Genomic DNA, 14,503 nt, shown 5'->3' with positions numbered 1-14,503 from the left:
AGACTAACCCTGCTTCCAAAAGGAATATTGCAAATTTAAAAGAACAGGAAACTCATCATATAAGTGTCAAGTTTTATGAAAGGAAAAGTTCTGATTTGAAAATAGAATGGCTTTTCCAAGCAAAATGATAGGTCACCCTCACTCATCCTTACTTTTAAATGATAATGATATTTTTCTATTACAACTGCCCTGGAAACTACAGAGCTGAACTGGTGATTAAGATAAACTTGAAACCAGACTAGTAAATATGTGAAGGGATTTTTCTATTTTCATTAACATACACGACTCCAAGGAAACTATACAGACACTCAGTAGGGTGGCTGGCGGTCCTCGGAGAGCATCTCAGTCAACTTACTTTCTCTCAGATGAAGAAACGGAGGCTAAGAGACGCTGCCACTCACTCAAGCGCACAGCTCCGTCTGTGTCCAAGTGCGCAGGGGACCCTCCATCTGTATGACCAAACCAGGTCCAGCGTCTACCACAGAGTTTTATGTCAACTTTCATTGTCATATATTGGGATGGCCAAAATGTTAGTTTGGGTTTTTCCTATAAGATGGTACAAAAACTGGAACAGACTTTTTGGCCAACCCTGTCCTTCTCTGTGTGGCAAGCAAGACAATCCACCTGCTGGAAATTCTGAGAGCTGCCTCTGGTCACACTCTCAGAGAACATCCACAGGCTGCAGTAGATACACTCTCCGTGGCCTTCACTTCAGTCAGCTTGAAAAATTCACCTGGATGAGAATCACTGTCCTTGCAGGGACAAGGCACCCCTTCTTCAGCATAACATTCAATTAAGCTAAGGCAAATAACATAATATCCTCTTTCTGCATGAACCGCCAAAGTTTTATAGGCTAGACCAACAGTTCTCAACGTCTGAGTCTCAGGATGTCTTTCCACTCTTGGAAATGTGTTGAGGTCAAGATCTTTTGTTTATGTGTATTCTATCTACTGATATTTACCTTATTACAAATTAAAACGAGTACTTCTTTTTAATCACTTAAAATAAGTCATCACACCTTAATGTAAACATGCATATGTGAAAAGAAAAAACAAACAAACAGACAAACAACAACTTGTGTTTCCCAGAACGAAAAACTTTTGCAAGTCTATTGTCTCACCTAATAGACGACAGCCAGATTCTCATATCGACTTCTGTGGTTAATGTGTGGTGACGTGTTTTGGTTCAAGTATATGAAGAAAATCTGGCTTTACACTGTTATGTTGTTGAAAAAAGGAGAAGTATTATAATGGTTATCTCAGATCAGTGGAGATATGATCCTTCATACAGTGGAAATGGACAGTCAGGGGTTTCTTAAAGCTTAGTTGCCACACGGAATCTGAAACTGTATCAGTGAACTTTTCATGAACTATTTTAGAAAAACCATTGGTCTATCTTCCATTTTGCATGGCTCATCTACAAATGCACAATTTTTGAGTTTGTGGCCCTCCTGGATAAGGTCTCAGAAATCCCAAACCATACTTTGACATTTACTAGAAAACAGAGTTCAACCTAAAGATAAAGAATGTTATGAAACTTAGAAGCAGTTACAAACTGCCTTGATCCTTTATAATCTTTAATTCACTAATCTGACATTACCTGGAATGAGGTAACATCATCATAAATTATAAAGTAGGCAGAAAAGTTGGATTTTGGTCCAAAAATCACAAAACAAGAAGCCAATAATGAAGCTTGGATGAGGTTAAATTAAATATTATAAAATGTAGACTGAAATCCAGAAAAAAAGTCTGTGTTTCCTCTGAGAATGATCAAAACAAATAGACTTGGGTAATATTCACCAGGAAAAGCTGTAAGGAATTAGTAATCTAATTAAAGCAGTAATCTAAAACTTTACAACACCCCAGTTTCCCACAAAGGCACAGGAGGCTCAAAGTCACCAATTCATAGGAATGTGTAAGGCGAGGGGTCCCAAGACCACCAAGAGGGGCATCAGGAGTTGAGTCCGGCAAAGACAAAACAGTATAAATAGGATACAGAACAACTGGAAGAGAGTTAATGATTTTAGCTAGCATCTGGCTAGTGTTTCTACCAGAAATATCATTACCCAAAGCAACGGTCTTCAAAACTAAAAGAGCATAAATAGAAACGTAGAGTGCCTAGCTATAAAAAAGTAGAAATTAATCACAGGAATTTATCAACAACTATTTCCTTACACTTTGTACACTTCTTTAAAAGACTGTATGGAATTTCATTTAATGTACAAAAGAGAACACTAAAAGAAATGGAAACTAAAGGTTATGAACAATCCCATTAAATGCTAAGAGCAATTGCTGAAATGTATATAATACTCTATGATGCATGTTGTATTCCAGATGATAGTCAAAGGGCTTCTCATAATTTAACTCATTGTCTTGACTACTGAATTCCCTTTTTACAGATGAGAAGACTGAAGGCCAGAGAGGTGAAGAGATGAGCATAGGGTCACAAAGCAGTTAAGCGGCAGAGCTGGGGATTTCAACCAGGGTAGCCATGCTCTTAACTACCAGGCCAAACTCCCTCCAACTAACCCACTACAAACATCACTTAACAGAAGTATTGACAGTGTGTGCAAACCATCCTTCTCAGAAAGGAAAGCAAAGCACCTGCTGAGCTTGGTTCTGACGAAAGCTATGCCATTTCAGCATTTGTGAGAGTTTAGAATTTAGGAGAGAGCAAGTGTGAGTCTAGGATTAACCAGTCATGCTACTGAGAACTGTAAGAGCATGTAAGTCTCCTTTATGGAATGTGTTGCTTCCATAAAAGCAAGAGGAGTGAGGTATGAGTCAATGAAGAGGAAAAGGAAGCACAAATGAAAAGTTTTTGCTTTTGCTTCAGTAAAAAACCAAAGGAGAAAGAACACAGAATGCACGTCAATCTTACGTTTTGTTGATGGGAATGGACATTTTCACCACCAAACAAGTTTTTAAGGAAAATAGCCACATCTTCCTAGAAGCCTCTGTGAACTATATCTAGGAAATCTATTCTTTATATGTTCAATAAAGGGATCATTGACCATATCCAGGTAATAAAAACAGTACTGAAGCAAAGTCCAACATAAGTATTCACTGTATGACTTAGAACCACCCTTTACAGTCATATCTGAAACCTCTTCCTTGTTTTTTCTAAATATATACAATATGCTATCTACAAGAAGGAAAGCCAAGAAGATATTTTACAGTAAGTAAAGTATGTCTCCTTGCAGATCTTAAAAGTTATAAATATACCAATCTTAAACTGCAGTGACATACTTCACTTCCAAAGAGTAGGAAAGCAAAACGGGCCACTTAGTAATTTTAGATGTGCTGAGTCTTTAAAAAGCTCTCCAGAGTTAAGGAAATGATTTATTTGTGCTGAAGACCACAACTTACATACGATTAACCAATCTAGAAAAAGATGAAAAGGGTGGGGAGCTTGTGGGTAACAGATTTGGGGTTTCATTTCATTTTTCACAACCAATGAAGTGATTAATAAAGAAAACTCTGGGGAAAAAAGACTTATGACCACAAAGAAAACAATTTAAAGCAATGTTAGTGAACCAGTATACAGCTAAAGAAAAAAAAAAAACCTAGCACTAGTCTGCTAAAGCATACGTAATAGCAGGCATTAGGAAACAAACTTATCTTAAATACCTACCTACCAGCAGCAATGCAGAAGGGGAAGAAGACCCATGTACATCACGTACACATGCTCCTTCCAAATCGATGGAAACATTTGAGACTCTCAAAATTTTTGGTTTCTCTATAGTGAAAGACAGGGAAGCCTGGAGTGCTGCAGTTCATGGGGTCACAGAGAATCGGATACAACTCAGTGACTCAACGACAATACATTTCTAACACACCAACAAGCTAAAGGGTAAGCATACAATGACCATGCTCCAAAGGAAACAGGAGACTGAAATGTGTTTGAATATATCCACAGCAAAGATAATGCTAACCTTCAGCATTTCACACAGCCATGGTTTTTCAAAACTGGAGAAAAAGGCCGACTTACCTTGATACGTTTTCTGGAATGTATTCTAGGACCGGATATCCATCACTTCTTCTCGATGACAGGTCACTGTGTGATTTCCACGACTCCACCAAGGTATTGACGGGAGGGAAGGAACTCAGGTGTTGGAAAGATTGGTCTCTAGCTGATCGTGATAAAGATATTGTACCTTGAGCACCAATCCTATAGTGAAAGGACTGTCCACCTGAATTCACGCCAACGATGGCAGATGGAGGGATGCTGGCTTCTGGGTAGAAGCTCCCATCATCCGGTTCTTGTTTTATCCCCATGGGGAACCCGCTGCCTTCACAGTTACCATCGAAGCCCGGCACAGGTGGTCCTAAAATTCCTGATAGAGAATAATAGTCTTTATCATCCATAAAGGAAAAGTATGAGCCATCCATGAATGGAAAGGGGTTGATTGCTGGATTCCCTTTAAAAGAGGTGCCAGAACATGAATGCTTGGTTGACTCTTGTTTTATTGGTACTGAGAAGGGGGAATCAGAATTTATTTTGCTGTTTCCTCCTAGACACGAGCTGCTGAAAGCTCCGTCTGGCTCCGGCTTTATGTACTGGACAATGTTAAGCTGGCCAGCCACACCATGGGAGATGGCGTTCTCTGTCTCCTCAGTCTTAGGAAAGGGGACCTCTTGAGCACCTTTCTCCTGGGTGTCTGGACTGGGAACCACATCTCGGGCTGCACTGGACCCCACTGGGGTGCCCGAAGCAGTGTAGCTGAAGGCGGTGCTTCCAGGGCTACAGATAGACCCCACAGTACTAGCGGCTGGGCTGGACAGCGTGGATCTGTTGTTTGTGTTGGAAGGGCTGGAAACGGAGCACCTTGAGTTGTTGATGTTTGCAGGGCTGGATACGCAGGATCGCAGAGTGACGTTATTAGGACTGGAGACCGGAGACTTCACGCTGCAGTGACTCGGGGGGCTGGAAATCGGGGATTTCATGCTACTCAACGGACTGGAGAGAGGTGAGCCCACGTTGCTGGCATGCGCTGGGCTGTGTGACCTGGAGCCCCGCGTCTCCACATTGGGGGAGCATGGCAGAGGGGTGCCCTGGGCGATGGGGCTGTGCACTGGGAAACTGCCGAAGCTGGCTGAAGTGGAGGACACACAGCTGATGCTGGCGGGGCTGCAACCCGAGGATGACAGGGTCAGAGGGCTACAAACTGCCGGGCCCTTCTCGTGCCCTAGGATGGGGCTCTTCACCACATTGCGCATGACCCCGCCATTAACAGAGCCCCCAGAGTCGGGCAAGAAGGACCGCAAGGGCCTGCTCGCACCCCCCAGCGTGGAAGGACGGTGGCCGTTCTCTTTGTAAAATTTCACAAGCTGTTCGACGTTTTGATACATCTTTGCCGGACTCCCGCTTCCCTGTGGGTTCTGCTGATCATAGGCGTAGTCAGCCTCTCTCACGGAATCCATGTACAAGCCCATGGACTCGGCCACCGTGGCCGAAAGTTCCTTTGATTCCAGCTCGGTTTTTATGTCAGATGGTAAAATCCCGGACCGACTGTTGTCTTGCTGGAGGCAAGGGAGTAGTTCGTGTTTTTCTTTGCTGCTTCCTTGAGTACTGCTGTTTGGAATAGCACCGGAGACGCAGCGCACGTCGACGATCTCCATGTAGTTACTCTCGTCGGGCTGCTCTGTGGGTACGGGTCCCAGGGCAGGACGCTCTGCAGGCTGAGAAAGTTGACCCCACCGTCTTTCCATTTCTAGACCTTCAGGGAGACTGTGGTAGCCTTTGGTCTCCATAGCTAACATAAAAATTTATATTAAAAAAATCGAATTAGAGTCGTGGATAGCACAGTTACTCTAAAAGACATTCTGAAATTGTACTGACTGAGCTATAAGTACATATTCTACTGATGATAAGCAATACCTCCAGATATACTCAAGTTATTACCTTTTTAGGTGCTGATACAACAGAGTCCTGACTATAATTTGTCCAGAAGCCAGAATATAAGAAGCAATAAAACTATTTCCCATCTAAATAAAAGCAACATCTTTGCTATAATAGAGCAAGCAATAAAACTATTTTGCATCCAAGTAACATCTTTACTATATACTACAGCCTTTGGAGTTTGAAGGAAATTTTACATATAAAACATCTTTGCTATAATACAGCCTGTAGAGTTTCCAAAGAATATTTACAAATGTTAACTTATTTAATATGCAAAGTAATCCTGGGGACTCCTGATGCATCCAAAGAGGAAACTGAGGGTTTAACCAAGTGGGCAACTTGCCCAAGGTCAAAGACACAGTAAGTGACAAAGTCAGGTTTAAAACGAAATCTAATGCCAAAGTCTTTGGAGTCTTTCCAGCATATAGAAGCTGCTTTTCATAGCTAATATGTGACTTGATTAAAAAACAATGAGGAAATGTAATTAATGTTACCATTTCCCAATGTAAAGTCATCCCGTGAATGATCACAGGCAAGATAACTTGAGGATTATTTTCAAAACAGTAAGATTTTCGTAAAATAGATTTTGGTGAAGATAATTTAATGTCAATTCTGAACAGTGAAGAGTCATATATCCTGATTAATTAAGCTAGTCCATAACTCAAAGAGGCTGAATGACAAGTTGAGAATGTCAGGACTCTAGTCTGTATTTCAGTCCTGGCAAGGACTCTGACATGCGCCTGACCTAGTGGTAGCTCTGCTGAAAAGACTCCAGACAGCCAGTTTCATTCTCAACAGTTAATGGAGGAAGTCTGAGATGGGTCCTGACAATTTATGTGTTCATTCATTCAACAAATATTCACCAAGTGTGTGTTGCATCCTGGGCCTACAACTAGCCACTGAATCTACAGTGATGAACAAAACAGCCTCAATTCCCATCCTCAAGGAGTCCCCAGGATTGTTTTAGACATACTATTTTATCTACTGGCTCTCTCTATAAATTTATTCTATAGATAATCGTAACAGGCTGTATTTCTATAATTCTTATGCATGATATGGTTCAATGACCTATTACAAGCCTTTCACAGATATTAACGTACATACCCTTATAAATTACCCTACAAGATTGGCAGAAGTACTGTCCCAAATGATACAACTGGGGAAACCGAGGCAGAAGCTACACAGCAGAGCTGGAATTTGATCCCAGGTGTCTACACCAAGGTCTCTCAACCATGGCCCTACTGGGGGCCTGATAATGCTTTGTTGAGATCTCTCCTGTGCATTGTAAGATGTACAGCTGTATCCCTGACCCCTACCCACTAGATGCCAGTAGCATTCCTCCTGCCCCGCTGTGACAGCCCCAAATGCCTCCAGCCTTGCCAAAAGCCCCTAGGGGTGTGGGGAGGGGGGCCAAAATCACCCCTGGCTTCAGAAGCACCACTCTAAAGAAACATCTCTCAAAGAAAATTAATTCACTCAATAAAATTTCATTTGTGCATTTTCATGCATAGAACTCTTAAAATCTTTAACTACGCATTTTTCAAATCCTTTCAGGTGTATAAACAATCTCTGACCCAAATAAAGGTCCTGACCTAAAAGCTGCAGTTTCTGCAGTGCTGAACACAGATATTACTTCAGACCTCTCAGTCCTTTCCCCCACTCTGCCACTCACGATCTTCATCCACCCTACCCTCTTCTCATTAAAGAGACTAGGAAGACTTTTTGCTCCAGAAATTATATTAACATGGAAAAAATGATATAATGACTCTACTAAATAAATTGGCATCAGATATCACAGGGCTCTCTGGCAAAATTTAATGCCCAAATTGTCTGAAGATCATAATTACCTCTTACTTTTCTGTATTCCACACTAGGCTTTTAAGTTCCCAGAAGGAGGAAACTTTATCAGCTTTACCACTGCACCCCAAGATGACAGCATAGTACAAATAAAAAAATGTTAAACTATTATAAAATAATCAATACCCAGTAATTTGTGAACATTGAAATCTCCCAATTATGTAGCACGTTTTTGCTTAAAGAACATTATTCTATAAATTCCCAATCACAAAACAGTAGAAAGTAAGCCAAGTTATGAAGTCTGAGAAGGTAATCTGATAATTCCAGCAGGAAAAATTAGTGTGGATGAAAGCCAAGAACTGAATATAGTGAAATGGGACCAAAACAGCTAATACTGGCCCTTTGTACCTTACTGAAAACCATTTAGTAATAGCCATGGGTGGAAAAATACCAGTAAATATGTGCTGCTTCTACTTCTAAGAATATTCAGCCTTCCCCATACCAAACTGGAACAGTGTAGATAAGGTACCGATAGATACTTCAGTCCCAAATTCATCAAACCACAAGAAATGTGTCTATTCCTGTTTAAAACTGAACACCTTCTGTGTATCATCCCCCCACACCCCAATCCTATTCCTAAACCCACATTCCCTGTCTTGGTGAATTGTACCACCATCTATTCAAATGCCCAGAAATCACCCCTGCCTTGGCACCCTTACTAAAGGTCTCCACAAGTTCATCCCTCCCCACTCCCACACCTACAGTCTCCCAGACAACAGGACCATCTGCCTTGAGTCTGAAGGATCATCGTCATCCAGACTTCTCTCCAAAAATTCTTTCTCCAAACTGTCTTTAGGAAAGGATGATCACTCACTGCCTGTTTTGAAGCTTCACAGTGGAAACTCACATGCTAAAACTCTTGGAAGTTCTAAGGTACAGAAACCCATTTCCTTTTTAATTCAGAGTTCCCTAAATAATTTGGCCACTGCACCTGTTTTCTTTTTTCTCACACAACATCTACTAATATGCTGAAGGACACTTTTCATCACTGTGCCTCAAGCCAGGAGCCATGTCTTAGATACATAAGGCTATATAAAGATTTGAAGAGAACCTTTACGAGAGCGCAGATAGGCAAGAACCATCTTAAAGCACTCTTACAAGGAAGTACCTTATCAGCTAATATCATGCAGCTGATCACAACTTTCCAAGTCTTGTTTGGCTAGCCTTGAACTCTCTTGACAATAACACAGACCAGCCTGCATTTCACCACATTATTGACAAGGCTATCATTAGAGAATTTGCAAAGGCTTTGCTGAAATCTACATTAGCTTTAAGACATTTTGATCTGTCAACCTAATACACCTCTCAACAAAGAATATAAAGGCTGGCAACCAACAGTAAAGAACGGAAGATATCTAGGGCTAGGGCTAGCACCTACATGGCTTCCACTGGAAATATTTTTAAGGATCAGGCTTTTAAAAACAATATGATTATTGAAATATTTTATGCTGAATTCTCCCTATTATCTTTTCCTTTCTTTTTTTTAATGTACTTATTTTTAATTGAAAGATAAGTGCTTTACAATATTGTGTTGGTTTCTGCCATATATCAACATGAATCAGCCATAAGTATACATATATCCCCTCCCTTCTGAACCTACCTCCCACCTCCCACCTCCCACCCCATCCCACTCCTCTAGGTTGCCACAAGAGCCCTGGTTTGAGTTTACTAAGTCACACAGCAAATTCCCACTATCTATGTACATATGGTAGTGTGTAAGTTTCCATGCTATTCTGTCCTATATTATCTTAATTGATCTTCTCTATAAAACAAACGGATCAGTTAGGAAGTTATTTCCTATGTCGTCCAGGAAATCCAGGTTGTCTTTTTGAAACTGGCACAAGCTCCATGGCTTGAGCAGATTTTTAGTCAATCACTAGTGAATACTGAAAATATTAGTTGATGAATATGATCTTCATGGAACTTAATATCCAGAGGGAAAAGGTAAAGTTTTTGTTACTAAAGTATAAGATTAAACAGATATTGATATACAAATCTACTTATGTAAAATCAGGCTTGTCTCTCTTACAATGGAAACTATAACAGATACTCCCCTTGGGGCAAAGACAAAAAACATGAAGGTCCCTTAATATTCAGGCAAATGCCTCCCCTCTTAAAATGAAGGAACTTTCACACAGGGAAAGTAAGGAAAAATACTGATAGTTCTACCTTGTCATATATATGCTCTTAAACACTATTTTTGCAAAGGGAAAATCGGACTTTAAATTTTTATATTTTACAGACTCTGTTAAACTGCAGTTTCCCATAAGGAAGTAGTTCTTTTTGTTTGTTTGTTTCAGGAATATTAACAAAGAATCTTGCAAATTTATATTTTTTCCGAAAACAGTTTCACTTTTATAACCTCCCAAACACAGTTCCATTTCAAATGCATCATTTTCTATAGTTATCTGACTCTAATATTACATCCTCAAGACAGAACGTTAAGAATTTTATAATTTGTATTGGTTGCACAGTTGTAAAAGTTCACTGTAACTCTTTTGCTGTCATCCCTATTACTTAACTATAACCATGTTCCTTGTTTTAACAGATGAAATTAATGATAGAAATCAGCCCAAGGTCACCTAAGAGAGCCAGAGAACCAGTTAGAACTGCACACACCTGATTTCTATTCACTCACCTAATTCACTGAGACACCTGATCGTTCCAAAAGCCCCAAACTAAACTATTTCTCCCTTAAAGGAAAAAGCTCCCCTTTTATTATTTTAAAAAAAACTTCTTTCCTCAAGCATTTCCATGATAGCCTGTCATGAAGTCAAATCTAAAATGAAAACTTCCCAGAATTTCACAGATGGAGAATGCTGTTAGCATTACTATGTAAATATCATCAATAACAGCACCTAGAGAAATGCCAATTCAAATATGAAAATGCAATTTACTGCCTTTGAAATTCAGTGGTTTCCAAACTTGTCTGGTATCAAAGTTTTCCTAACTTCTATGTTATAACAAATACTTAAACCTTTTGGTGCCGTAAACCATTACGATTTAAACCTGGTCTTCTAAAATTCATTAGGAAAAGCTGTGCACCTAAATTCAGTAGCAGGGCACGGATGTCACCGAAAGAAGCTTCATCCTTTCTCTCCTGCTTTTAGAATTCGAACTGATGCCACATAAAGCATAATCTCTTTCAGGAGTTTCGTGAATCCTAAGGCACGGGAAATGCACGAATTTCCAGAGCCTCTTTCCTACAGAATCTGTCGGGATTGGTATCTCCTTCAACTGCCCTTTTTCCACTACACCTCTGGCTGAGATTTGGGTGCTTCCGCAATTTATAAAGGAAAGAAATATTATTCAAACGTCCTTTAAAAACTGTACAAGAAAAACGATCCGAAATTCATCTTTGGGGAAAGGGAAGGGTGACAGACCTCCCACTGCCAAAGGCGGTAGAAAGCTGCTCGTTAGAGGGCATTTATCCAAAGTGGCCAAACTTTCCCAAAATAGTCCTCTGGCGGCCAAAGGGGGGGAAAGTGGAAAACCAAAACAAAACAACAAGCACACAGCACCCTACTGACAGTGCCTCCGGATTACGCAGCCACTTCTCCCTGCAAAGTGCACGCTCCCGCGCCGCGGCCACACGCCGAGCCGGGCAAGCGGCGCCCAGCCGCACACCCCTACACACCTGCCTCGGCCGGGGTCCGTCTCTCGGCGTCTACCTGTTGCAGCGCTCGCCAACGCCACGACACCCCTGCTGCGGAGCCCCCCTAAATCCAACCACATCCAGGCCAGCGAGTGCAGCTCTCCCTGCAGCGGGAGAGCCCGAGGCAGCAATGCTCTTGCACCCAGGTGACTGCACGGGTTTCCTCGGAGCAGCCTGAAGTTGGCTTGCGTCTCACCCGTCCAATGACACCCCGGGCGCGGGGGGGTGGAAAGGAGGGGGCAGGGGCAGGGGCAGGGCTAGGGCGGGGGAAGCTGGGAGGGAGAGAGAAGGAGAGGGCGGGCGAAAGCCCGGAGGGGGAGTGGGCCAGCTTCAGGGCCGGCCCTTTTAAAAGCGGGTCACATGTCCAGATAAAAAGTTCAGGTTGCTATCCCGCCCCCTTGGGCCCTTTCCATTGGTCCGGGGGGAAGCAAGGCTCCACGCTGCACGGGTCAGGCGGGCTTCTCATTGGACAATCCAGGCTGTCAGTCACCAGGAGGACGACATGACTGATACAAAGTTGCTGCGACACAGCCTGGACTCGGCAGCTCCCTTAAAGCCGCAGAAGCGGAGGCCGCTCGGGGTGCAGGGCAGCGGCTACGCCACTAGGTACTCACGACTCGCTGCCCCCCCACGCCCCTCGCTTCACTACCCCAAACTTGCTCACGCCCACCTGGCTCTCCTCCTGGCCTACCCCAGGATGTCGGGAAAGACGCTTAAAGTCTGGGGACGCTGAAGAAGTCGGTTTTTAGAAAACCAGTCAAGGTGTCCTCCCTGATGCTCTCCACCTGCAGCGCCAGGTGAGCGGCAGCCCTAGCCCAGGCACCGCCCACAGCGTCCGCGCGCAGGGAGGGACCCTCAGTGGGCTTCTCCCGACCCCGGAGGTTCATTCCCCGCCCCACTCGTCAGTCTGCCGAGTTACCTCAACACAGCAGCCGCAGCGTCCGCTGCCAGCAAGCAAGAGGATCACGTTCCCACTCGAATTGAATTTCCTTGTTTTAACCGTGCGGGGAAAGCGAGTGATTTCAGTGCAGCCAAAGCCCTTTAAACACGGCTTCTCTCCCACCGCCCCCCCCCCCCCAATCCTTACACCTCTGGCAGGGTCAAGAGCTGCAGCACTCCTTCCTTACAATTTTGTGGCTGTATTTATTGCTTTCGTGTTGGATTTTTCCAGTAGTTCAATTTGAAAGAAAGCTGACCATCGAGGATAGTCACTTTTTAATAATGGGTGGGAGGGGGTGCACATCATTGGGAGAAACAATCAGGAGGGGGGAAGGAAACAAAACTGTTTTCTAAGGATCAAGCGTCTGCAAGAAGAAATTTCGGTTTCCCTCCAGCCGCCTCCACCTCGACTCTCCTCCCGCCCACCCCAAGGCTGTAGTTACTAAGCAAAAGGATGGGCTTCTTAACTTTGATTTCTAAGGACTTCGAGGCTCGGAGTGTGAGGCTCCGTTTTATATTCCTGGCTGGTCCAGAGTCAGCACCGGTGACGTACACACCTAAATCTGGTCCCCGGGCCCTTGGCGACCCGCAGCCCGGCGGCGGCAGCTGTGCGTCCTCCCGCCTCACCCGTGCCCCGCACCAGCCAAACTCGGAAGTGGGGTGGGGGGGAGGGAGTTCACCCTGTGCCCAAAGGCCCCTCCTCTCCTTACAGTTCATTAAGCTTCGGGATTCCAGACCCCGAACCGAGGAAGACTCGAACTCTCAGTCGCTCCAGGTAGGGAACTCCCTGGCCGCGGGAGAGACGGCGGCGGCGCACAAGAACTGGTTGCGACCCCCCGACTCCTGTACTCAGCAGTCCCCGCTCTGAGCGGCTCCCGGCGCCCCCGCAGCCGGGAGTCCCCGCAAGTCTCCCAACTTTCCCGCGGGACCCGAGGTCCTGCGCGCTCTCCGGGCCAAGCAAGCAGCCGGGCATCGATAGCTGCCGGGCCCGAGCGCAGACGGCCGGCAGGAAGGAGGGGAGTCCCGGACCTAGCGCCTGGGCACCCGAGGAGAAGACGGCTCCGCCTGCGCTGCCAAATTATTTATTATTCAAGGAATGGACGTGTCTCTTTTGCTAAGTTTTTACCATCTTTACGGAGGGCCAGTCTTGCCCTGGATCTCAGTTTCTTGCAAAATCTAGGTTAGAATCTTGCAGGGACTGGCCGCCACGATTGCTCGCCCGCCGCCCAACAACCCTGCCCGGAGGCGGCCGGGTGGGAACCTTGTCTCCTGCCCGCAGCCCACCTCGGCTTGCCAACCCGCGCCCTCTGCGCGGAACATGCCTTCCCCGGGGCCGCCCTGCGCTCCCCGGACCCCTCCCGCGGCTGTCAGCGCCAAGTGACTGTCGCTGTACACTCACCTTTTCTAGGACATGGTGGGGAGGCTGGGGCGCGGGGCGGGGGTTGGGTGGGGGCAACCAGGCTCCCGCTCCCGCCGCCGCCGCCGCCAGCAAGTCCGATATTAGCAGATCGGCTGTAAGGATGGAGAGGAAGAGACTCCCGGCAGTCGTCCTACTGACGGTGGGTAGAGCAATAGAGCCGTAGTGTTGTTACCCGGCAGGAGGAGACGAGGCGGCGGCGCCAAATCGCGCAGAGGGGGACGCGGGCGCCCGCCCGCCCCCAGCAGCGGCGGCGGCCCGGCCTTAGGCGGCGGGCCCTCTCTCGGGGCTGTCGGTCTCCCGGGCGGCGGCGGCTGCCTTGGAAGCCGGGAAGTTAGGGGGGTTGACCCCGCGCCGGCCGCCCCGCAGCGGGCTCTCCGCGCCCCCTCCCCAGGCCTGGGGTGACCGGTGACAGCTCGGGCGGCAGAGCGTGTGAGTGTGTGTTTTGAGGGGGGTGGCCGTAGGGGGAGCCCTCTGTGCCGCGGCCCCCTTCCCGGGTCACACCCTCCGCAGAAGGAGCAGGCAGCCGAGCGTCCGGCCACCGTCTGGGGGGAAACCGGGCCGGGGGCGCCCGTGGCCCCCTCCCCAGCCTGGCCACTGGCTGCTAGGAGGCCGATGGCAAACGGAACCCCAGTGCACGTCACCCCACAGCCCTCCCCACGACTCCCCAAAGTCCAGCCCTGACCTCGCGCCCCCGGCCTCAGGTGCAGTTCCCAGCCGCCGGGAGGGGAGAC

The 14,503-nt window shown here is 45.8% G+C and overlaps 1 protein-coding gene across 5 annotated transcripts in view; it reads right to left on the bottom strand.

Moving 5' to 3' along the window:
- Positions 1-13,913, bottom strand: part of NR3C2 (nuclear receptor subfamily 3 group C member 2) — a 439,879-nt gene extending 425,966 nt beyond the window's left edge. The window contains exons 1-2 of one of the 5 annotated variants that reach the window (XM_061384035.1): positions 13,752-13,913; positions 3,991-5,755 (exon numbers count right to left, since the gene is read on the bottom strand). In XM_061384035.1, coding sequence (XP_061240019.1) covers positions 3,991-5,753 — 1,763 coding nt within the window. In that variant the 5' untranslated portion in view covers positions 5,754-5,755; positions 13,752-13,913. Of the gene's footprint in view, positions 1-3,990; positions 5,756-11,395; positions 12,459-13,751 lie in introns of those variants that run through there. The other 4 variants (XM_061384031.1, XM_061384034.1, XM_061384032.1 and 1 more) reach the window with 4 other exon arrangements.
- Positions 13,914-14,503: the final 590 nt, after the last annotated feature.

The sequence above is a fragment of the Bos javanicus genome, chromosome 17 (genome assembly GCF_032452875.1).
Source record: "Bos javanicus breed banteng chromosome 17, ARS-OSU_banteng_1.0, whole genome shotgun sequence".
Taxonomy (NCBI): domain Eukaryota; kingdom Metazoa; phylum Chordata; class Mammalia; order Artiodactyla; family Bovidae; genus Bos; species Bos javanicus.
This window is presented reverse-complemented; position numbering and strand designations above follow the sequence as displayed.